Here is a 24,404-nt window from a genome sequence, read left to right on the forward strand (position 1 = left end):
CAGGTTTGGTCTTGACCTCCCCAGCGATGTTCCTGGCCATGCAGTCGTACATGCCCTGGTTCTCCAATATATCAAATGTAAATCTAGGGACCCACAAGTCCAATGCAGTCTATTGTAAGGGGTCCTTCTTACTAACCTGGGCTGTTGAAGTATCTGAGCTCGGCTGGTTTGGTCTTGACCTCCCCGGCGATGTTCCTGGCCATGCACTCGTACATGCCCTGGTCCTCCGGCCGGGTGTCCTGGATCATCAGGGTCCCGTCGTCCAGCATGTTGTGTCGCTCATCAGTGATTTGCACCTCGTTACTACAAATAGAAAGTGACAGTAAAAAGTGAAAGTGATCTCAAACCACGAAGGTTAGACATCCAGGTAATAAGATGCACAAGGTAACAGATATCCAGCATGTTATCCAGTTGCTTGAGTAACTATTACCTTGTGATCTGAAACAAGTTTAGCTCACTGAAAAGCTAAATCTTCCATTGGTTGTTACAGCAAAGACAGGCGCTATGTACAGTATCTGTAGCTTCATTGTACCTAGCTCGAAAAGTGCAATTATCAGTGGTCCATGGCTTAACGTCCCGTCCTAAGAACTGCAACCCTTAACAGTAGCGTGCATGTCAGGTGAACGATAACAGCCAGGATTCAAACTTTTTTGAATCTCTTCAAATTAGCTACTATTTATAACGATGCATAGATGGTAAATTGCTGATCATTACATGCTGGAATGATCATCATGAAGATTGTGGGTATGACAGGAAAAAAAGACTAAGGTAAGGTAAGGGTAAGGTAGGTAAAGCGCTCAAACTTCAGACTGAAGACGAAGCATGACACTTTTTCGTTAGCTAGTAGTGCAATGCGGCTTTGCTACGGCTCACGTTTTTGGCCAAGCACACTGGGTCACCCCTACTCTTTTCGATTAGTGTGTTGGGTTCTTTTACGTGCAGAGGTTTGACCTCTGCCTGAAGCTCCCTCATACACGGGGCCGCCGGCTTTACGTCACCATCCGAAATGACAAATGCAATCCCTTACAACATGTCCAAGCTCGGGTCGACAGTAGGTTCAAACGTTACCATAAAACTAATACTTTTCTCTCTAGATGTAAAGTTAGGCAAAGTGTGCCTCTATAACATGTCCGAGTATGCTGTACTCACCTGTTGTGGAGCCAGACAATCTCAGGTTTGGGGTCTCCCTCTGCATGGCAACTGAAGTACACCGTGTTGCCATGGGTCACGTCGACGTCAGAAGGCTCCGCAGTGAAGTGAGGTTTAACTAGAAGGGACAAGGATATTGTTATGCACATATGTTCTGCATTGGTCTGCTTGAATATTTTGCATATAGGTCCATGAATGTCAAGTGAACGTACAAGAATATCTCTTATCTTGACCAATTTTTGCACAAAAGAAATAAATTATGTAAGGAAATATGTCTCATTGTATCTATACATTTACATCTCATTATATTTGTACCACAGGCCATTCTTTCGAAACAACTAATATTACATGTAGATCTTGTAGAGGTGACATGCAATATTTTTGCATATTTTAGTATACATATTAAGATGATGGGGGCGGAGATGGGGGGTACTGGGTGTTAAGATCAGGGCATGGCACGCTTTTAAAGATTATGGTATAAGAACGTATCAGTAAACTGTTGCACTCAGAATCAAATGGGGAACTGATTAAGGTTTAAGTTTGGATTTTAGGATAAGTGGGAACGATATGCATCAATTATGACCACGTGCACTTGATCCATCCTAGTAACTGTGACTGTCTTAATTCTTTATGCATGTGTATATACCAGCACTGATATCTTTAAGAAAAGGCATTTCCTTGGGTTCGGGTTGCTTGCAATATTGGGGTGGGGAACCACAGAAGGATGGGATGTGATAGCCTGGTATCCAAACCTATTATAGCTGCGGAGTCTCTTCTTCATCTTATGCAAATACACTGTTCACTAATCTCTATCTAATAGGTGCCAAGTAGCACCATGGCCTGCTAACTCCCCTGGCATGTTATTCATGTTGTAGATTAGTTCTTTGAAATTGTTAGATATCAGAAATAGCCAATTGAAAGAAGAAGAAGAATTGTTTTGTATCTACAAATTGCCATAATGATTGTACCCGTTACAATTGTCGCGCAATAAATTTCTTCTCCTTCTTCTGTTATCTGTCTATTTGGCCAATTTCTACTATTTTTCCAGTGACCTATGTAGTCCGGTAGAGGCTAGTCTACATTTTGTATTTGATTTGCACAAGGAAACCTGGCAGCTATAATAGGTTTGGAAACTAGGCTAAGGATGTGAATGATTTCTGGTCCACTTTCAGCAGTGCAAAGAAACCCGACTGACCGATCTTGAAATGTTTCACTCCCAGCGAATGCAAATTTTCTGAATTCGCTCAGAAAATTGTACATCTCAAAATGGGTAGTTGAGTATCTTTGTACTGCTAAAAGGGAGAACTTTCCGTTTGTGGAAAGCGGAAGAGTATTCACCTATAATCTTTGAGGTTCTGTGGCGTATAGGGAACGTCTCGTCCAGTGGAGAATCTCCATCTGGAGCGGCATGAGAGAAAACCGGACAAATTTACTTGCAACCTGGACTAGACACCCATACATAGTACTCTCCAAGCAGAGGTTAGACCCCAGCTTCTTTTGGATATCTTTTCTTAGCTGTTTCTTGTTGGCCTTTGTTACTTCACATTTCCAAGCCTTGCATGTCAAGAAAACTGACAAAATTGATAGGCCAGCTAAAAACGCCAAAAAAAATGTCCTAAACAAGCCGGGGCCTAACCTCTGCTTGGAAAGTACCTATGTACAATAGTATAGCAGAATGTTTGTTGCCCAGTCAAGCATTTGCCCGCATGATCAGTTGATAGGACAGTTCTATGGAAGAGGAAGGCCTGCATCCAGAAACAAGGACACCGTGGATACTTCAGAAATGCATCTTAATGAGGAGAGGGGAGCTGAGTATGTATCTAAAGGAAACCTACTAGCAAGAAACTTCCTGATCATGGTACTTCACTTATTGTGAAAAGTAATACTATGTTTTAATTTCTTGACAAAATTGACCTATGCCATGAGATAATTCTAGTTGCTGTAATCTTTATGAAATTGACATTTAATGCCACTGTTTACCACATTTGTCTGATAATTTCATATTAAAAGTGCTCAAAAGCGGCACAAAAATAAGCTACACGGTGATCTCTATAGTTTCACGTGCCTATAGTGTAATAGACCGATCCCATAGCCCCGCCCAACTCCGGCAAAACGTAGAAATGCAAAATAAAAACATCAAAATGCTAATATTTGATGGACATGCAGTCACTCTCTCATTGGTCGAACCGCTAATTGTGATGGACAGTCAGGATCAGTCTATTAGGGCTTGGATTTTCTATCAGTTCTCACCACACAACCACATCGTACCTTTGCTCCTTGAATGTTGATATGTAATGGTATAGTGTTATTGAAACTCACTATGTCTAGGAATGACTAGAAATTGAAGTTTTTTTAATTCGAGTTTCAAGCCTCATAAAATGCTCTGGTGCCTTTAAGAATTATTGGTTGACAATTATCACATTTTAAGAAACTGAAATTAGATTCCAGCAAGCCATCAAAATTTTCCCAGGTATTGACTTTAAAATGTTGAACGTAATACTATACATAGTCTGGTATTTTTCCTCGACAGAGAACTGATAACTACATAATTCAAAACGAAAAGCATTCTTCAAACTAATCAAGTGTATTACTGGTTATGGTTAGACAATGGGCAGGTATTCTGTTAACAAACTAAAGAGGTCATGTTTATATTTACTTCAATGTATCAACGAAACCATTTAACACCAGTCAGTTTAAATTGGGAAATACAGTTTCCGGATTCGAAGGCAGCTAGAACCTCCCTGACTGAAATCCCTAGTTTTCAACTTTTTTTCCCCTGGATTTACAGGAATCTTTTACATACCATTTCAAAGATTATGTTGTCTTCATTGTTAGGTTGTTTTTTTATTGCCATAGTGTATAAACTTATCGATATATTTGAAGTTAAAAATTGCTTAGACCGCAGGGTAGAAAGAGTTTCCCCAGGCTTATGACGTTTTCCCCCAGACTTGGTGAGTTAGACCGCGGGGCTGACAGACCAGCCTGCATGTAGACTGCATTTCATACAGCACCATGAAAGTGACTGAATTAATCAGAAATCACACCTGGCCAGCCTGTGTAATTAGCACATATATGATAAATTCTATGAAAAGTCTAAGCAAGGGGGATAGGCCGCGGTCCTGAACAGAACCCCACATACTAAAATAAACGTAGAACGGGCTGATAGTTAGGTCCTCAGAACTGAACACAGCTGAGCCACTTTCCAATAGTTGTGCATTATTTTTTGCTCTACAGAAAACTGAGATTATACTACCTTGGACTGATTTCAGAAAGAGCATATTATCCAGCTATTAAAGTTGAAGAGCTACATTGATAAGGTAAACAAGAATCATGTGGGATTTTAGGCTTTGGGAAGTAGGACAAATCATACCATCTCTTATAGAATATGCCAACTGCTTTATTTGGCAGAGTCTGACCTGCAGCCATGGCCAGGCATGACTATTGTCAACTTTGGAAAAATATGTCTTAGAATGTTTGATAAGTTACCTTGGTTAACTGTTGACAAATGTGTTAATCAAACTTGTAATGTAACAAATTGATTTTATACTGAAACAAATTCACACACTCAGGTGGAAAAGCACTTTATGTGCCTTCCTTGTTGCAAGAAAGAGGGGAAGTAAAATACCTCTTGGGTAGGATGTAACTAAGTAAAAGCAAGGAGGTTCTATATAAAACCTCCTTGGTAAAAGCAGAGGTCCTGTGAAAGCTAAAAATACTGATTTTTCTTTTTTTTAGATTGACAGTTCAGCTTAGCTGTCCATCATTTAGGCACATACATCTAAGTTTGATGGGAGCACTGTGCACCTAAGAAATCATCTCCAGACATTATTAGCTAATTTTAAAGTAAATGCCAGTGCTCTAGGAAGGAAGGAATTCTTAGGAAGTTAAATCAAGCACAGGGGGGATGCGTGAGAATTTATTGTTCTTTCAGGGATGTCTGTATTGGCTGTGAATATCCCAATTAATGTCAAGGTGTGAATTACACTGATTTGCATAGAGCCAAAAGACAATTGGTACATGGAAAGATAGAATTTCTCGGCTACCATGGATCAAGACTGGGTATTGAAAAAGCAGAGGTTTTGGTCGGGAGGCTAGGAGCTGTGTCCACGATTTTCAACATTTCCCTCGAGGGAATGTGTGCTACCCAGTCGTAATGGGGAAGCAAGGTGCATTAGTACATCATTACTTCTGTATAGAAATATAATATTATTTATCTGGAAGGGAGCTGATCTGTATGGAGACTGACCCTTGGTATATAGTACATGTATGTCAAACCAAGGAGGTTAAGAAAACCTGGTTTAAAATTTGGTCAAACAAACTTTAAGCCATTAAGGAATGAAAAAAAAACAATATGGGCTGAGGACTCAGTAAAGGTTTCAACAAACCCCGTCACAATCACACCAAAGAATGATGAACTGTCTTAGTGATTATAAGATCACCTCAACTCAAGAGGCAGCTTGGAACAAGCTGGCTTGAGGCTATTTGAATCTGGCTTCGAGGGTTCATGTTCACAAATTAACAACTACAAAATCTCACATGACAGTTTAAAAGAATGATAAATAAAATCTAAAAAATTTTTTTAAAAGATTACAAAATAATAAAATGAAAAAAGATTAAAAAAATGATAAATGTCATGTTCACAAATTAACCACTAAAAAATCTCCCAATAAATGGAGCCAAGTGCCACTGGTTGGTCTGACCTGGTAGTCGTGCTGTAAACATAGGGTCTAGGCTAACAAACTCTGACTATAGCCTCCTTGGTTGAGACAACAGACAATTGACATGAATGGCTTCACAAGAAAAGCAAATGCCGTCTTCAACCAAGGACATTATTCTGAATAATGCCCTTACTTCAACTAAACAACAATTGGGTATAGACAAATAACAACACAGGCATGTCATAAGCCAGCTTTGTGAAGTGAAAGGTTGGCTGGCTGGCCAGTATTATGCAAAGTACATTTCTGGTTCCGAGATCACCAAGGCCACACCAATTTAATTTCTTGGTTAACGGATTTTATTTTCCAAAAAAAAAAGAAGTTAACCAAGAAATTAAATTGGTGTGACCCAATCTAAGGCACGAAAATAAAATAGTCCTTCAGACCAAGGAGGTTTAAAATCATCTTGTTCAGATACTAGTGAGCTGTTGGGATGATATGGGATGTACTTGAACTAATTTGGTTGGGGGTAGGGCAGACAAATCAAACTTTAAATTTGTCTTACATTGTTTTCAAATAATTTTTTTTAGTTCACATAGAAATGTTGCCTGGATTCATCTGAAGTTGAATACAACCTACTAGGTTAATTACCCAACATCTGGTTTACCCATTTGAATACATTATCTATCCCAGAAGTGAATTTTCAGGTTTCTGTACTTTGAAATCATACCTCAGCTTACACCAAGGACAATATTTAATGTCCTTGCTTACACCAAGGAGGTTTAGACCTCCTTGCTTTAAATACACACTGACTTATACTGTAATACCAAGACCTGAGGGCCAAGGCTAACATGATCTTCAATCAAGCAGTTGTGGGGTAGAAGATTGTTATTTCTGTATTCTGATCAGCCAGGATTTCCAGGCTCCCATCCCATGACCCAAGGCAAGGCCTCAAGATCTCTTGGTAAGAAGGCCCCTTTGACACACACAGTATACTCCCTGTGTGATAATTACTTCTGAATCAACTTGATAATTTGACAGCATCACTGCTTGTCCAGGACAATAGCTGAGCTAGTTTGAAGCCGCATAACAAAGAAGCGAATAATTACTTGAATTTCCTGAACGAGGGTATATGAGCGCCTCTCCCCCTAACTGCCTATTAAAGGTCCAAGGATTTGGAACCAAAATATTACCTAGAACCAACGAGGCTTGAACAAACTCTAGATCTAGCTAGCCTGATGTTTCGATTCATATCAACTTCATATGTCGTTTATGAAGGTTAGACGTTCAGGTAAAGACAATTCAAACTCTACAAGTGGATAAAATTCTGAGATTTAATTCGGAATCTCATAACTTCCTATGTCAAATGGAACAATCTATAGAATTAGATGTGCTAAGCCTATCTTAGTATTTCCAGTTCCCGCACTACAAAAGTGACCTAAAGGCATCTCTCCTCAGCTATGTAACACATTGAAGTAGAATGTAAACCAAAATGAAGTATGTCCAAGGAGGTTTTATATAAACCTCCTTGGTATACAAATCATGTCCTTTATAGCCAAAACACAATCACTCAAAACAACTGAATAAATTTCAAAATCATCAGACGTTTGAAACTTTCAGACCTTATCCAAGCAAGGAGGTTAAAATTGATCCAAGGTCCTTTGTCCTTTAAACCTAATTATTTTATGCTTTTCTTATGCAGGTTCAAACCTCATGTGTCGAGCCATGTTGGTGACATATGTCAAAATAATAATAATAATAATAATAATAATAAAATAATTAGGTTTAAAGGACAAAGGACCTTGGATCAATTTTAACCTCCTTGCTTGGATAAGGCCACACCAATTTAATTTCTTGGTTAACGGATTTTTATTTTCCAAAAAAAAAAAATTTTTGAAAAAAAAAAATCATGAAAACAGAAGGCTGGGCCAGCCTTCTATTTTCATGAATTTTTTTTTTTCTGAACTTTTTTTTTTTTTCGAAAATAAAAATCCGTTAACCAAGAAATTAGATTGGTGTGGCCTAAGGTCTGAAAGTTTCAAACGTCTGATGATTTTGAAATTTATTCAGTTGTTTTGAGTGATTGTGTTTTGGCTATAAAGGACATGATTTGATCGGTATAAAAGCAAGAAGATCCCAAATACATCTCATTGTCAGTCCCAATATGAAAGGGATTTGAGGCAAAACCTAGATATGCTCTGTAACCAAATAACTTGTGGCATTCAATCACATTTCAACTCATAAATGTATGAATCTACTGCAGTCAAATGGCAGCCACATGCCTTTATACTGGATGAACTTATCTTGTACTTGCCCTCACCTATTACCAACAGGGAGCCAGAGGTTTTGGAAATCAGTTGCACACAAAAGGCCAACTATAAATGAATAAATGTAAAATACCACCAATGTGTGAAAACATGCTGCTGGTAGGTGCAACACCTACCTAGGACAATTGTATGGTCAATATTCTATATATAGTGTCTGACCAACACACAACACAGCTGTAATTTGTCTCTTTGCACATTTTGAGTTATCAAATTTTAAATCCCAGTTGATCTCTAGTATAGGAGGGAAACAATCTCAGGTCCCCGCATTGATCTCCAAGCAGATGAATTGGTCAGGGTTATTAGCATCTGTTGCTCTTTCGAAAGTGTACATGTAAGTTTTAACTGTTATCATATGAACTTTTCACATCAACTGATTTGGACCTCAAGTGAGAGATGCAGGACCGCGGTCTAATTTCGAAGCCCTGCAGACTAAAGTTGGGAGTGTTTCCTGTAAGACTGTCAATTCACGCCTCTTTCCCACCTCTCTGCCCCGCCTCTCACACCTTTCTGACACAGCTTTTCATTCAAGTTATCCCAGCAGTCTGAAGTTTGCCCCGCGGTCTTCCTGCTTTTGGACAGTTCTGCCCCGCGGTCTAGAAATTTAGAGCCGCGGTCTAACAATTTTAGACCCGAGTTCTGTGATTTCACATCTCCGGGCTAGCTGTTCATTTCAGCGGGCTAACCAACTAGCCTGCAGTCTGCTGACATTTTTTATTAATGATATCTACAGTTATGAACATTGCAGAATAATAATTTTTACATCACTGTACTTGTTACATTAAGAGCTACACACTGATGTGAAACTTAATGGTAGAACATCAATTTTTCTGGAGATTCCAAATAGCTACTGTATTCCCCGATGTTAACTGACTGGTGTTATTTGTAAGATAAATAATGGTATCAGGTAGTGGTAGGGGTTTCTGTTTATTTGTAGTTTACTTAGCTTGGATAAACAATCAACATTAAGTTCAGAAAAAAGTGACCTTCATTATTTGACTGTTAAAAGGGACCACTTTTCCTCTTCTACCTTTCAACATTGTAGTCACCATAGCATCTCATTAGGTGTCGTTATTTACTTGTCCTTTTATTGCTAAAACAGAAATCTCAAAAGAAGAGCCCTTAACAGCTATGTTGTGGGTGGTAAGGGTCAGTCTCGGTGTTGAATGATACTTTTGTCTTTTCTGAAGAGAGAAAAAATTGACAAAAAGACCTTTCAAGATGAAAAATCACTGGGAATGAAGATGCAATCGTTTGTTTGAACCTTTATTTATTCATGACACCCGAGAAGCTCAAATAAGATTGCAGTCCGCTTTTCATTGGAGTTATAAGGGCCAGACAAAATATAACTGTTACAATACAAATTACATGATAGAAGTGTATGCATGCGAACTTCAATCTTGAAAGTTTCGCATCTTTTGAAGCATCATACAGGAAGTAGAGGATAGTAGCATTGGCCAGTCATTTGTGTTGCCTTGCATAGTAAGAACCTCTGCCCTAGACAGTAAACAGTATGTAATGAGGGCCATGCACATAGTGGTACAGGCAAGTGCTTAGAATCTTCTAAATAGATACTATCAGCTACTGAGTAGCACCAGCACCAAATAACAACAGATGATGGTACCTACCTGTATTTTACTGTCTATAGAATGATAGAGATAACAATTGTTAAGGCGCCCAAGATGTACATTCATCTTATCTAGTGCCCAGCTAAATTGTTTCCAAAATAATTCAATCAATTTTGGGACGAAATTAAAATGATTTGTGATGTATGATAAACATACATGTAGAAGGGCTTTCTGGTCTTGGACCCATACAATGTAGCTTCTGTTGTCTAAAGTCATATTTTTGTGAGGTAGATGTTGCTAGCCCTTCACCTTTTAACGTGCTCCGGGCACCTTCTCGATTTCTTAGATAAAACAATGTTTTAAGACATTTTATCTAGCATAAGAATGTAGCATTTTAGTGCTTCATGCCTTGTATTTTACATCCTTTAGACCATGTGTGGTCATATGTGCATTTAGCCCTCTGGGCATGAATATGCAATAAAGATTATCATTTTATAACACAATCAGATCTTTTGTGAAAATTGAGATTCACTGCATCTTTGGCAGGTAAATCCTGTTCCCTAACTTTGACATGCAAACCTACAAAACCTACTTGCCATTCAGTCCTACCATCTTACCACAGTGGAACTCCTCCGGTGTGATGGTGGCCACAGACCTGCCCTCCAACGCCTTCGGGTACTTGCACGTCGCTGCGGCCTGGGTGCTGCCCACGCTGCTATACTTCTTCAGCAGCTCCGCAAGCCACATCAGCTGACAGTCACACACAAGGTCGTTACTGTCCAGTCTCCTACACAAGGGTGAAATGAGATTTGATTGATTTAATTTGATTATGCAGAAATGTTAGCAGTGGTTTTATGTTCACGGTTATCGCGGTGAACTAAAAACCGGTTCACGGTTATCTTTACTGCGAACTAAAAACCACTGCAAAAAGGCCGTTCCATTCTGTGACTGAAGCGCTATCATTGTTTCAAACACAAACTCAAAACCGCGAGCAGTCCATTTTATCCCTACCGCGAAATAAAATCCCCACTAACATTTCTGGATTTACTGTATTAGGCTGTATAAAAACATACAGCCATGGCTACCCAACTATCAGCTCGGCAAGCCACATCAACTGGCAGTCACACACAAGGTCATTGCTGTCCAGTCTCCTACACAAGGGTGACAGCAGTGGTAAGGAAATGGTTCGAGAGGGGACCTGCTTTTTAGCGAATGCCCACAAACGCCCACTCTGGCAAAGTCCGCGCTGGACGAATCTCAATTTTTTGTTTGGAATATGTTCAGGTTGTGCTCCCATTTATTAATCCTGAGTTTCAAGTCAATCCAGTGATCGAAAGTTGAATAAAGCAAAGTTGACGATTCTTACTTGGCTTTACAGAATGCCCAGCAAAAATGGCTTTTTAGCGAATGCCCATCTTCAGCCAAAATATTGGCCATCGTGCCACCACCATAGGCATGTTCAAGATGTTGTCCCCTGAATGTGTACTCAGTTTGTGTGCTGTAGACGCCTGTTAAGTCCTTTTTTTGCAAAATACTTAATTTTTTTGCAAAGTCCTTCATTGATATTCTGCATGTAGCAAAACAATTGGTGCCTAACTCTATAACCAATACAAGTTTGGTGCCAAACAGCTATCTTAGCATGTTAAAGGTTAAAATTCTCCTGACAAGTTCTTCAAAATAGCTGATATTAAATCCAATCGTACTTTAGACAAAGACAAATACCTAAACTTCGGTTTGTTTCGAAGGTTTATCCCCCAAATGGGCTTCCTTGTGCCCGTTAGGGGTGGATACCGGTTCGGCTTGATAAGGTCCAAGTCCAAGTTTAGGTCCAGAGATGTAGGTTCAGGTCCGGACCTGAACCTGGACCTGATCCTGTCCTGTTGATGTTTTGTTTTATTAGAACAATATTAAGCATAGAGAATTAATACTGACACGCACAACTATAAAAGTTTCTTGGTGAGAAGACTTTCAAAATAAACCAGTGTTTGATATTTGAATGTTGCACTTATTTTAAATGCTTTTTTTGTCAAAGGGGGGACTCAAAACACTTTTTATCAAACAAAATAGAAAATTGTTCAGGTTTTTTTGGACTCAGGTTTTTGGTTTTCAGTTTTTTTGGACTCTGTTCTTGGATGTTATAAAGGTCCGAATCAGGTCCAGCGAACCGGTATCCACCCCTAGCTGCTAGAGTGTCAAACTTTGGTATCATTTTATTATTTGTTCTAGAGGGGGAGTCACAGCTGTGGTACGTGTAATATTCCTGTCCTACATTCTAGAGTATCTCTGACTTCCCCCAGGTTATGCTAATTATGAATCCATCACTCCAAATAGAGATCACTATGTCGCTTCTGTCTCTGTTACACCTCAGACTAATTTGTTCTTGGAAACCGAATCTTAGAGTCTCTAATTTGGTGCTCAAACTGCCACAAGGGTCTCAACCTTGCCAACAATTTGTTACTTTAACTTCATGAAAATAAGATTTCAGCTTCATCACTGACATATGATACAAGCTATATGACATATTGCAAAATGCCTGCAAAGCTGGTATGTTATGCCAAAGGGCGGTTATACCAGCTATACAGATACAGAAGCTGGTGTGTTACGCTGAAGGGCAGTTATACCGGCTATATACAGATACAGAAGCTGGTGTGTTACGCTGAAGGGCAGTTATACCGGCTATACAGATACAGAAGCTGGTGTGTTACGCCGAAGGGCAGTTATACCGGCTATACAGATACAGAAGCTGGTGTGTTATGCCAAAGGGCGGTTATACCAGCTATACAGATACAGAAGCTGGTGTGTTACGCTGAAGGGCAGTTATACCAGCTATACAGATAAGCTGGTGTGTTACGCTGAAGGGCAGTTATACCGCCTATACAGATACAGAAGCTGGTGTGTTACGCCGAAGGGCAGTTTTACCGGCTATACAGATACAGAAGCTGGTGTGTTACGCTGAAGGGCGGTTAAACCAGCTATACAGATACAGAAGCTGGTGTGTTACACCAAAGGATTGTTATACCGGCGATACAGATACAGAAGCTGGTGTGTTATGCTGAAGGGCAGTTATACCAGCTATACAGATACAGAAGCTGGTGTGTTACGCTGAAGGGCAGTTATACCAGCTATACAGATACAGATGTCTGTCTTTGCAAATTTGAGAGATAGGTAGTTGTCATGGGGAGAAGAACAATAATTGTATTTACAATCCCTCTCCATTGTTGCATTTTCCAATACAATAGTGACTTGACAAATACATACAATCATGTACACAATGTCAGCACCTTCATATACAAATACATTCACAACATTTTACGACTTACAATCTTTTTAGCGAATGGAGGTTGGAAAATGTTCCTGCTGGTATTCTTGCAAGCTTGTTGTTGTGAAGAAATCTGAAATACGAAAAAAAGAAAAGAAATAAAAAATATGACTGACTGTTGGTATTGTCATGCCAACATGTGTACACCTGTAGCACTAAGTGTGTCTTGTATGATATAAAGATGAAGCAGCTGTTACACAATTGTATTTCATTTTCCTTTAAATTTTCTTAAACTGCAGTTTTCAAACTTGCAGAGTCAATCATTGTATTACAGTGTAGCTTCTCACATCCATACTCAAAACTCTACCCTTTGGAAACTGCAACCCAATAACCAGGTGTAAACATACTACAAGCCATACCGCACACCCCCTTTCCACTAGAGGTTGCAACCACTGAACCACCAAAGATTTAATCGCTCAAGGAATTTCATGGATAAAGAGTGAATTCTTTTCACGTTTTGTGCATTTTGCTGTCTTATAAAATTATTGGTTTATACTTAAACAGATTGTAAATTGAGGGTAACACAAATACAATTTTGGTCTCTATATGGTTGCTCAGCAAGCGGAATGGGGGACTTACCAGGACTGTCTCCAGCTTTAACATTTGTTTGGGAGCAAATGTTTTTGACATTTGTTAAACATTTCAAACTTACAACAAATAGATAAGTTTAAGTTATGAATGTCAATGATATGTTGTTTTTTCGGCGGACGGGGTTACAATTTTTTTGGGTCTGGGGATGGAGGGATGGGTCCTGGAGACAGCCCTGGGCGCCTTACTCACCAAAAGCTACATGTATCCTAGTGTCTTGGCAGTACTTACAGTCTTTCAAGTGAGGGGAGGTTGCTGAAGGTGTTTGGCAGGAGCTGCTCAATTTCATTGAAATGGATGTATCTAAAGATAAAAAGGTATGATGAATGTGTGCCGTTTTTCTCACACCTTAAAGAAACTAAACAAAAAAGTCTTCAATGAAATTCAAATTAAGACATACTTATAATCAGTCCCCAATGTCATACCTGGTAAAGGATTTTCACTTTAAAGCTGCACTATGTAAGATTTTGGCCCCAAAATTGAAAATATTCTTGACTGTGAACAAATCTTAATGTCAACTCTTAACCTTCTTCCTGCTGCTTAACCCCATAAACAATGGAGAAATGGTATCAAAATGGCTACTTCAGTGTTCTAAAGGTTAATATTAAAGGTAAAGAAGCTCAAGGTGGCTTCAATTTGTTCAAAACATGTACTTGTATGTCTACAGTAGTTGGTATCATTCATTTACAATCTCAGATTTACTAAATACAGGGAATTCGAAGATGTTGTACTTACAGTTGCTCTAGTGATGACAGTCCTACAAAGGCTTGTCTGTCTATGTGCCTTACTTTGTTTTTGTACAGATACCTGAAAAGAAGAGAGAAACAGTTATATGCAGGCAAATACATAAATGTTCACTCACTAAACACCCAAGTTTTAAATTCTAAAAGTGTATCTATCATATGAATTACAGTTATTTTTCATGGGGCACTTATGAAAATGTAACTATGACCATGACAGCTTTTCATGTCACTTTTTATCGGAGGAAAATGTCTGTTTCATTGTTTTTGGTTATAGCCATGACAAACAACAATGCACTAGCAGCAAAGTTCAAATTCATTGTCTTATACAATTCTTTACTTCCTTGCTATGTCATTGGTGGTAATAGTTGAGAGAAAGGCAATGGGATCTCTCCATAGGCTGTCTACATACATGGATGCCCCCTATTACTACTTAATGGAACTGCAGGACAAACAAGTTCACATACATCTATCTGCAGCTCCCCCCATGGCCATAGTTTGGTACTGCATATTGCAAAGAAACCAATTTGGTGCAGTTGGAAATATAAAAAGATTATTGCAAGTGCATGCCCGAAGGCTAATTGCAAGACATAGACTTTGGAAACATACATGTGGTAGAGACACATGTAGCAAACATACATGTACATGCCACAATATAAATATTTTCCCTGTGGAAGATATTGGCAATTTGCAATTAGAGACTCTAGCCTTTCTTCTTGTACATGTATTTTCACACATGCATTTTCACCAGCATTACTCACAGGTATTTTAATGAGGAAAGTCCCTGAAAAGCACCCCTTGGAATTTTTCTGATGTCATTATTGTTGAGCAGCCTGGAAGACAAAAAACATAAACAAGTTTTTATCATAAAATTCATATTTCAAACACTGGTACACACAATAGTCTCATCAAATCTCAATACTTACACATGTATATCAGCTCACAGTTGCAAATGAAATATCATATCAAAGCCATCAATACTTTGGTGATTTCAACATCAACCCTTGTCCTGCTGGCATTTTTTACGCAATTTATTTCATTAATTTGATTTCTCAATCAGGTTTCCCTTTACTTTTTCTGCACTGCTGTGGCAGAGTTACTTCCGGTACGTTTCGCTGCGGCGTGATGCGTTCAGCTGAAAAATCCCCCCAACCCGTACATATACGGGACCCACATAAAGGCTCTGTAATGTGCAACCCACATACATAGAAGTCCCTCAAGACAAGGGTTTTAATATACACATTTGACAGTTCAATCTTTCAAAAGTCAGACATATCATTACAATCTTGATCATAATATCACATTTAGATCATTATAAAAATATATATCCAGAAATAAGTGACATTCTGAACTCACAGTGTGTTGAGTGACAGCAGACCCTCAAAGGCCCCAGGTGGGATTTCCCTGATCTTGTTAAATCTCAGGTCTCTGCAAAAACAAGATACAAATATAGTTGAAACTACTGAACAAACAAATTATTAAATGGTATACAAGTATACAAATATATTGTGTAGTGTGGTTCAGTAACTCAGAGACTAGAATACATAATATCCTATGATGTCTTGACCAAAACATTAAATATTTCACCAAAAATAAAATTGACATAATATGTGGTAGTTCAGGACAAAATACAAAATGTTTTCCTTTCCCATTGTGGTATACATGTAGGAGAAAGATTGACTGTAAAAACTTTTAGATGATCAAAAACTTTCGTCTGTAACCATTTTCCCTCATCAGGTGGTGTTTTGTTAAGACTTAAAAATATTACAAATCAACACGCAATATCCTCTTGCTTTTATAGCTGCACTTTCAGATAGTTATCTTTACATGCGAAAAATACATGTTTGACATTGCTATTTTGGATGTTTGCAATGAGACATGTTCGCCTTTACATGCAGCGAAGCTTAGCAATACCACCTAGCAGTAATGCAAGTCACTGCAGTTCTAATAGACACTGAACATGTAGGTTTCTTACAATGCTTATTGCCACAAACTTCTCAAGGTAAAACATTAAGCAACTTGACTTTTCTTATTGAAAAAAGAAGTGTTAAGTGACAAAGTGTCTAAGAATATTCACAAAGTTTATCAAAGTTTATTATGTTATGATTGTAGCAATTATACCTAACTTAAGTCCTTCCATTGTGGCCTGGAAACATGTACTGTTAGCTTAACAGATATCTACAAATGAAGATAGAAGCCGACCTTCCAAAGCATTCCTTCAGTTGTTTTAACTTTCATCTCAGATTCACTGGTTCTCTAATGTAAACTCATGTATCCGCAGCTAAAGACAGTAATGACAACGATTACATCTTCATAGGGGACCCCCAAAACAGCATAGATCCCAACTTTGATCTTAAATCCCAAAACCCAGAGGGTCTTTGACCACTCTAAGACCCTTAATGTAACTAAGTTACTTCTCTGTTGTTCTTTTAAAGTCTTACAAGGCTGATACAAAGGCTTTTCACATTACCTTGCAAACGGTAAAGCAGGTCATGACCACCCTTTAATGAGGCAATATTGTGACAATAACCTTACAGTAAAATCTAATAGTGTTTACCTGAGTATACATATACATGATTACTTAGTCAAGGAATAGTGAATATATCAACACTAAACAAAGACACACCAGCAAGAATAGCAAGTAAGAGTCAGTCATAGCTTTGTGGAGAGATTGTAATTGGATATTTACATAACATTAGCTTAGGTCATAAAGGATAACTTGCAAGGGCATGCCGCCACCGTGGTGGTTTGTTAAGGTTTCTGCTACATTTTCCTTTAGTTCCAACCTTCAGAACCAACAAATAAAAACCAACACTCTTTGGAAAGTCATTCAACAGTTTCCTTAGTATACCTTTCCAGAAGAGCTTCTCCATTAATTTCTAACATTTATCATTACACAGTCTGTTGAATAGTGTTTTTCATTATACAGTGATGAAGGTTAGACATCCAGGTAAAAATACAGAAGTTACTCAAGCAACTGGATAGATTTTTTAAATGGTCAGGTGTTTCAGATAGTATCTACTGTTTGTCAGTCACTGACAAAAAATAGTGTATCTGAAATGTCTGACTGTTTACACAATTCATCCAGTTGCTTGAGTAACGTTTTTACTGTGATTGTTTTCCATGCTTCAAGCTTTTTCCCCTGATGAACACCAAGCACCTTTACCTTTGACTTTGAGTGATCAGCGAAATTTTCAGCAGTGGCAGCCTTCAGTGTAAAGTATTTACGCGTATTTACAAGGGTATTAGCGCAGGCGCCTAGACCCCAGGATACATGAAAAGTAAAGAGGACATTAAAACATTGAAAGCCTTTTTTGATAGGATTTTTGGTGAAATCTAGGCAATTCTGGGGTGGCTATGACAAGTCAGACTTCAGACTTGTAGAATTTAGCTTCTGGACCCCCGCGAGATAGTGGACTGGTCGTGAGTGGACCAACAAAAGTGCTCTGGCTGGGGGGTGTTTCAACTGAGAAAAGCCGTATAGAATTGCTCGAAATTCTGTTAGATGACAGTCTACAGAACAGGTTACAATTTGAGGGTAAGTTTTCTTGGTCAGAATCTTTGATTCCTGAGATAATGACACCTAATTTCTGTCAACTTCCCCATAGGAATGCACGCATTATTGGCACAAACAGTAATGCCCTAGTCCCCCCTTACCTTGCCTCTAGGAGGGCCTGCATGCCCCTTTTACGTAGAGCGTAATCGACCGTTTTAATTTTACGTAGAGCGTTGCCGACCACTCCATAATCTAGCGTAGAGCGTAGGGGGGGCTTTTTGAATTTAGCGTAGAGCGTAGGGGGGGCTTTTTGAATTTAGCGTAGAGCGTAGGGAGGCTTTCTGAATTTAGTGTTTTACGTAGCCGGCCCTCCGAATTTAGCGTAGAGCGTTGTCGGGACCCCCCCCTCCCCCCCCCCCCCCCCATGCAGGCCCTCCTCTAGTGGCAAGGTAAACCCTGAAAGTTCTAGCAGATTGATGAGGTTCTGACCAGTTGTAATTAGAGTTGATTACTTTGCCCATATCTTATCAGGATTTACTCTCAGGCCTGAGCAGGAAGGGAAGTGAAGCTGACAGGCAGATGGTGCACTTGTCAGGACCTGGGCAGGATCAACCTGAGGAGTAGCTACTAACTACCACAGTTCAAGCTTGTTTGTGCCTTTGTTCAGACCCTGGTAGTGCCTAGTGGCACATAGGGCAGCAATGGCAGGGTACTACCGGTACTGTATATATTCTTAAAGGGAGGGATAGCTAGCCCGTCCTATCCAGGGCTTTCCAACACACACACACGCACGCACGCACACGCACACACGCGCACGCACACACACACCAATCAAAACCTCTGCTTTGAGAATAAGCCCTTAATGTACTTGAGGTACCTCCTCGAACATGGGACCATCATTTTACATCCCTTCTGAAAGACGGGTGGATTCCTAACCAAGAAAGACAAGATGCCCTTCCCAGGATTAAACCAGGGGTCTCTCACCAACATTTGAAACCAGGAGCTCAACCGTGAGGCTGCTTAACCAGTTGAGCTACAGGGATGTCCCTTAATCTGAACTTAAAACCACTGCAAAAATTTCCCCTTTAACAGCAATTCCCTGCATTGCAGTTTCAACCTCGACATTAAACCCACTGTGAACACTCCACTTTCTTCCTACCTGAAATTAAATCCCCAAAAATATTTCCTATTTTACAGTATGTCCCCAAAGAGACATCCCTTAGCCAATTTCCTCAATCTTATCAGCTGTCAAACCTCAGTAGGAGGTGGCAGAGATCTATGATCTGTCTGGTGGCAGGTCCATGCACTGTCTGTCTCCTAATTAGGCACCAGTACAGTACTGTACACCTTTGGGACTCTCTGTCAATAAGAGACTGAACTACCCTGTAGTTTTAAAGAAAGCTGCTAGTGGGCCCAAACTGAAGTCATTTCATTCAGAGCTCAAGAGTTATCTATCATTATCAAGTAAAATTATGACCATATATATAGCTTGTCCAGAACACAGGATAACAAGAAATTCTGCTCAAGTACCGAGGAAAGCCGCTAGGGGGCCCAAAAGTGTTATAATCCAACCCCCTAGAGGCTCTCTCACATCAAATCACTTTAAAAAAAGTATTCCACAACACTTGATTTCTCTTCACATATGACAAAAGTGGGAATTTGTGCGATAGGCGTCATACAATAGGTAAATACATCGCTAGATGTCCCAGTTCAAGTTCAATGTAAAGACATGTAGGTAATGAACAATACTTTTCAATCTGTGTGAAATGTCCCTTTACAACCCTCCACTTCCCACTGTAAGAGTTTCCCCATTTGGAACATGTATAATCAATCACCTTCAGAAATATGTGTGTGTGCATGAATATGCTAGAACAGCACTTCGACAAATAACACCTGTGAATTTGAGGAAGAGAAGCTGGCATATGTTTGCTATCATTGTGGGTACCAGGTCTGAGAATACATGTACTGGTCTTATATATGTAGCTGTTAGTGTAGATCAAGACTACCTGATCATATGTTGAGCAGTATTTCCCTGCAGAAACTGTTCCAAACAATTGCAGTGTATTCTATCAGTATGATTTCATATCTAACACAGCTGGGCCCTTAGATGTCTGAGCTGAGAGCCATCCTTCCTTATCACTTCACTTTCAGAAGATCATTTTTCAAAGGGATTTTCTAAAGAAGGTGTAACTTTCCAACCAAAACAAATTTACCAGCCAAATTTGCCAGAATGGAGCTCAAAAGAAAGTCATTAGTATCCAATATGGCCTATGCAGTCAGCCAAGATTGGGCTAACTTGTCAAACTGGTAGACAAATCCAAAATCTAAGTTGTGGATTGGTTCAGACAAACTGGCACCGGTTCATGTACATACTAGAAAATATATTTGCCGAGTCAAAGAGGCAGCTACACATGTATACACTAGGCAGCTACACATGTATAACAGGTTTAGACACCCGGCTACTGGCACCTGTAAACAATAAATAAATAAATATGCCATACCTGTTTATGCTATTCATTATATTTCACCCATACTACAGTAGGATTTTGGCAGCAAAAAAACTACTGTACATGCATTTAAGTTCGAATGGTTTTTATTTTGCGCTAAGGCGAAAATGGAGTGTTCACGGTGGTTTTAAGTTCGCGGTAGCGCTATAGTCACATTACTGCTAAAGGATTGGAGAAAAATATTTGCGGTGGCTTTAAGCTCTTGGTAAAACAGTTGCCTCGAAAACTGCGAACATAAAACCACCGCGAACATTTCTGCATTTACAGTACCTGTCTTGATTTGTAATGGATGGTCCCAGGAAGTATCCCTGACTCCCTGTCACCATCTCAAAACATACAACAACCATCAGGATGGTTTCAACTGTCAGAGGTCATACCTCTCTCAGAGGCTGATCACAACATGTCATCAAAAGGTTGAACGCTGGACCACACCCATTGATACTGGGATAAGGGACAAATGCCAAGGACGTGGCCTGACTAAATCAAGCTTCAGGCAGCCTTTACACTAAGTTGTCATGCCCTGATTTAGTGATTAAGGTCTCATTCATGAGTTTTTTTGCCCCATAGGCTTACATGTTATAAACGTGTTTTACACGGGCGCGTTCGTAATGAAGCTATAGGAAATGCATCATTTGAAAAAATTGCCAACTACCAGTTGGCATACAATACCTTTTTATAGCAATTACAAACGGCACTTAGCTAGACCCCCTAAATAGGCACTTTCCAGCTGAAAGTGATCGACCGAATAACCGTCGATGTCCGGCTGTGGACGTCCGACCTCACGCACGGCTGCCGAACTTTACCTCTTAAGTTCTTCCGTTACAAACAAGCTTTCATCAGTTTTCACGCTTGAGATCAGTCGGGCTGGCTAAAAGAGAATTTCCCACCGATATAAACACACGTTCATGCAGCCGTTCATTTTTTGGGCAACTGACTCTTTTAGAGTATACATGCGGAGAAACACAGGAATGAGACCTTAAATCAAGTATCCAGCAGCCTTTCCACTTGTCAGGCCCCTAGAGACTTGATGGACAGCACCTCTTGGTCAGGAGAATTGAAAACAAAGTAATCCTGAGTGTGGCTTTATTCATATGTGGTAACTGGTTATTGCCAGATTGAGAACTGGCAGTTACCATGGTGTTGGAGGCTGTGATGACTGGTTTCCATAGTGACAGAAAAACCTGCAATCCTATTGGACTAAATCAAGCTTTAGGCAGCCTTTATACTTGTCATGCCCTGATTAAACTAAATACATGTATCTAGCAGCCTTTCTACTTGTCAGGGCCCTAGAAGCTTGATGGGCTACACCTCTTGGTCAGGAGAATTGGAAACATCATAATCCTGTTGACATATGAATATGTACTAACATGGACGTACTGTCAGGCTGAGAACTGTCTGTTACCATGATGTTGGAGGCTGTGATGACTAGTTTCCATAGTGACAGAAAATCCAGAGCTCCTATTGGACTAAATCAAGCTTCAGGCAGCTTTTTGACTTATCAGACCTCTAGAAGCTTGATGGACAACACCTCTTGGTCAGGAAACATCCTAATCCTGTTGACTTATGCATAATGTACTAACATGGACCAGTCATTGTCAGATTGAGAACTGTCAGTTACCATGGTGTTGGAGGCTGTGATGACTGGTTTCCTTAGTGACAGAGAATCCTGAGCTCCTATTGGACTAAGTTTCAAAGTGATTAAGAATCATGAGCTCCTATTGGTTGATCTGGGAATGGTTTTCTCAAGTTAGAGGTGAATGGCCACAAGCTCTCGGAAGGAGGCCAAATCAACCGGTGACATTGAAAGATTGTATAACACAGGCTACCAAGGACGATGCTGAAACTGACTCTTTACTAACTAATCCCTCTTAATCCTTTTTGTCACACTCAACTGATCTTAGCCCATCCAGTTGTTACATATAACAGCCCTGTCCTTGTCCTACAAAAGTTCCAAACAAACGTCTTCCTGTCAAAGTACAGACAGTGAAAGCAAGCAGCAAGCATTGTCAAGAGCTTTTCACTTCAGCATACCAGTAGGTTTTCCTGTAGATCACATCATTACATTGTACAAATACTGGTGTCAAAGTCACGACTGCAAAATCATAGTACTTTCTCCCTGACAAGTGTTTACCTTTTGAATATAACCCATAAGCCTTCATAACTACTGTTCACTGCCATCTTCATATCTCTATGTGGTCACCTACATATCTCCTTCCAACTTAGTTCAGTGCCTAAAAGTGATATCTTAGCCTTGCAAAATAGAAAATAAAATATAAAACAAGACCAAAGCATGTCCAGGACCAAATATACGAATAACAGAAGTTCTGCTGCAGTACCACTGTCGGCCACCAGGAGGCCAAATTGACCTTGACCATCAGATCAACAACTACCCACATATACCAAATATCATTGCAATCGCTTGAACCATTCTTGAGATATTGCAACGGAACTGCATGCACACACAGGCGCAAACAAAGCCAGAACTATACCTCCATTTTCATGGAGGTGAAAAGCACTGTTGGTGACAACAACCCAGTTGTTGGCACAGAAACATCATGCCTACCAGGGGGTGTTTCCTGCCAACACAGATAGGACGACCCTGTCTGCATGTTTCTGCTCCGATTTCTGGCCATCCTCCAGGACACCTTGACTTGTTGCTGCTTTTAATCACCCAAACAATCTAAACAACATCTGGCACAGGGACTGTCCGTGACATCATAGAAGACACTGCCTTGTCAAACAATGGCCATGAGCACGCATCCTTTAACCTTCATTTGGATTAAAACTAAGCCCCAGAATCCTCATCTGAGATAGCTTGTTGTTGTTGTTGGAAATAGTCCATGTAAGTAAGAACTGTTAAATTCATGACGTACTTACGTGTTACTGTGTACTTTAAGGTACCGTGCATGGTCCAGTAGTTAGTGACTCTGCGGCCTCTGGACCAAGAGTCATGAGTTCGAATCTTGGCTATCTCATTCATATGCACACTACTGGAAATGGATGCAGTCCTCAGATCTTATCATTTCGAGGTCACATCAAGAGCTAGCCACATACCAAGTATCAACACAATCTGCCGAAGCATTCTTGAGTTATGCTGTTTACAGACACCAAAACATATACCAAGCTGAACCAAAAACATAACCTTCTGCCATCTTGGCAAAGACAATAAGTTTGGATGCCAGGCTATATACCGTATGCCCATTCCAATGTATGTTCTGGGTATGTCCTGTACTGCTGCCGGTCCTGGAAATCATGCAAACAAGAGATTAACTTAACGTCTACCTAATAACAACACAGTCAGGAGTCAAGGTTAAGTTTGGATCATGTACTGACCTTTTGCAAAATAGCTATGCACCATTCCTCTACAATGATCCCTAACCTGTACCTTTTGGAGATGGTCCAGCCAGAAATACAAGTACATGTATTGCTATTCCAGACCCATGTCACACAGTCAAGAAGTTTCCACTGTATTTGTTGATCGCCTGATTTTAAAATTGACAGAGGATCATGCATATTTTTTGAAATTGAGAAATCTACCCTATCATATCTAATAAGGCTGGGTGACCAATTTCTAAAACATCCGCAATATTCAAACATGCGCGATGTTCGAGAGACCATCGTGTGTATCACTGCTGGCAATGTCGGCCAATATCTCGCAGACTCATCGGCCAAATGATTTTGTGCTGTGTGACAGGGGCTTTAGAGAGTCAGACAGTTTGTTCAAGACATGGATGTACACATACTAGTGTCAGAAGAGCTAGCCTGAAGTTATTTTATCTGTTTCTTTTCTCAACAATGGCTACCTGTCTGTCTCTCAAAAACTCCTGCTTGATTGTAAGACTCCTGGACTGAAGCACTATTGTATCTGTGAATATACAACATTGTTGTGGCTATCCCCGGAGACCAGAACTATCTGTAGCCTTAAGTCATGGTCCTCAGGGACAATGAACTTGTGCAGGGAGGGATATCACTCAACGGGAGGGCACAAACATCTAAGATTGGACCAGAAGGAGACCTTGTCCCATCTAATTCCTTGACATTTTCCTTGGCCGAACCAA

At 39.8% G+C, this 24,404-nt stretch overlaps 1 protein-coding gene across 1 annotated transcript in view; it reads right to left on the reverse strand.

The window, feature by feature from the left end:
* LOC136427242 (peroxidasin homolog) overlaps positions 1-24,404 on the reverse strand; it is a 123,355-nt gene that overhangs the window by 50,790 nt on the left and 48,161 nt on the right. The window contains exons 2-9 of the mRNA XM_066416038.1: positions 15,700-15,771; positions 15,105-15,176; positions 14,339-14,410; positions 13,835-13,906; positions 13,017-13,088; positions 10,314-10,483; positions 1,150-1,267; positions 137-303 (exon numbers count right to left, since the gene is read on the reverse strand). Of these exons, the coding sequence (XP_066272135.1) occupies positions 137-303; positions 1,150-1,267; positions 10,314-10,483; positions 13,017-13,088; positions 13,835-13,906; positions 14,339-14,410; positions 15,105-15,176; positions 15,700-15,771 (815 nt within the window). The remainder of the gene's footprint in view (positions 1-136; positions 304-1,149; positions 1,268-10,313; positions 10,484-13,016; positions 13,089-13,834; positions 13,907-14,338; positions 14,411-15,104; positions 15,177-15,699; positions 15,772-24,404) is intronic.

Source organism: Branchiostoma lanceolatum, chromosome 2 (assembly GCF_035083965.1).
Source record: "Branchiostoma lanceolatum isolate klBraLanc5 chromosome 2, klBraLanc5.hap2, whole genome shotgun sequence".
Classification (NCBI taxonomy): Eukaryota; Metazoa; Chordata; class Leptocardii; order Amphioxiformes; family Branchiostomatidae; genus Branchiostoma; species Branchiostoma lanceolatum.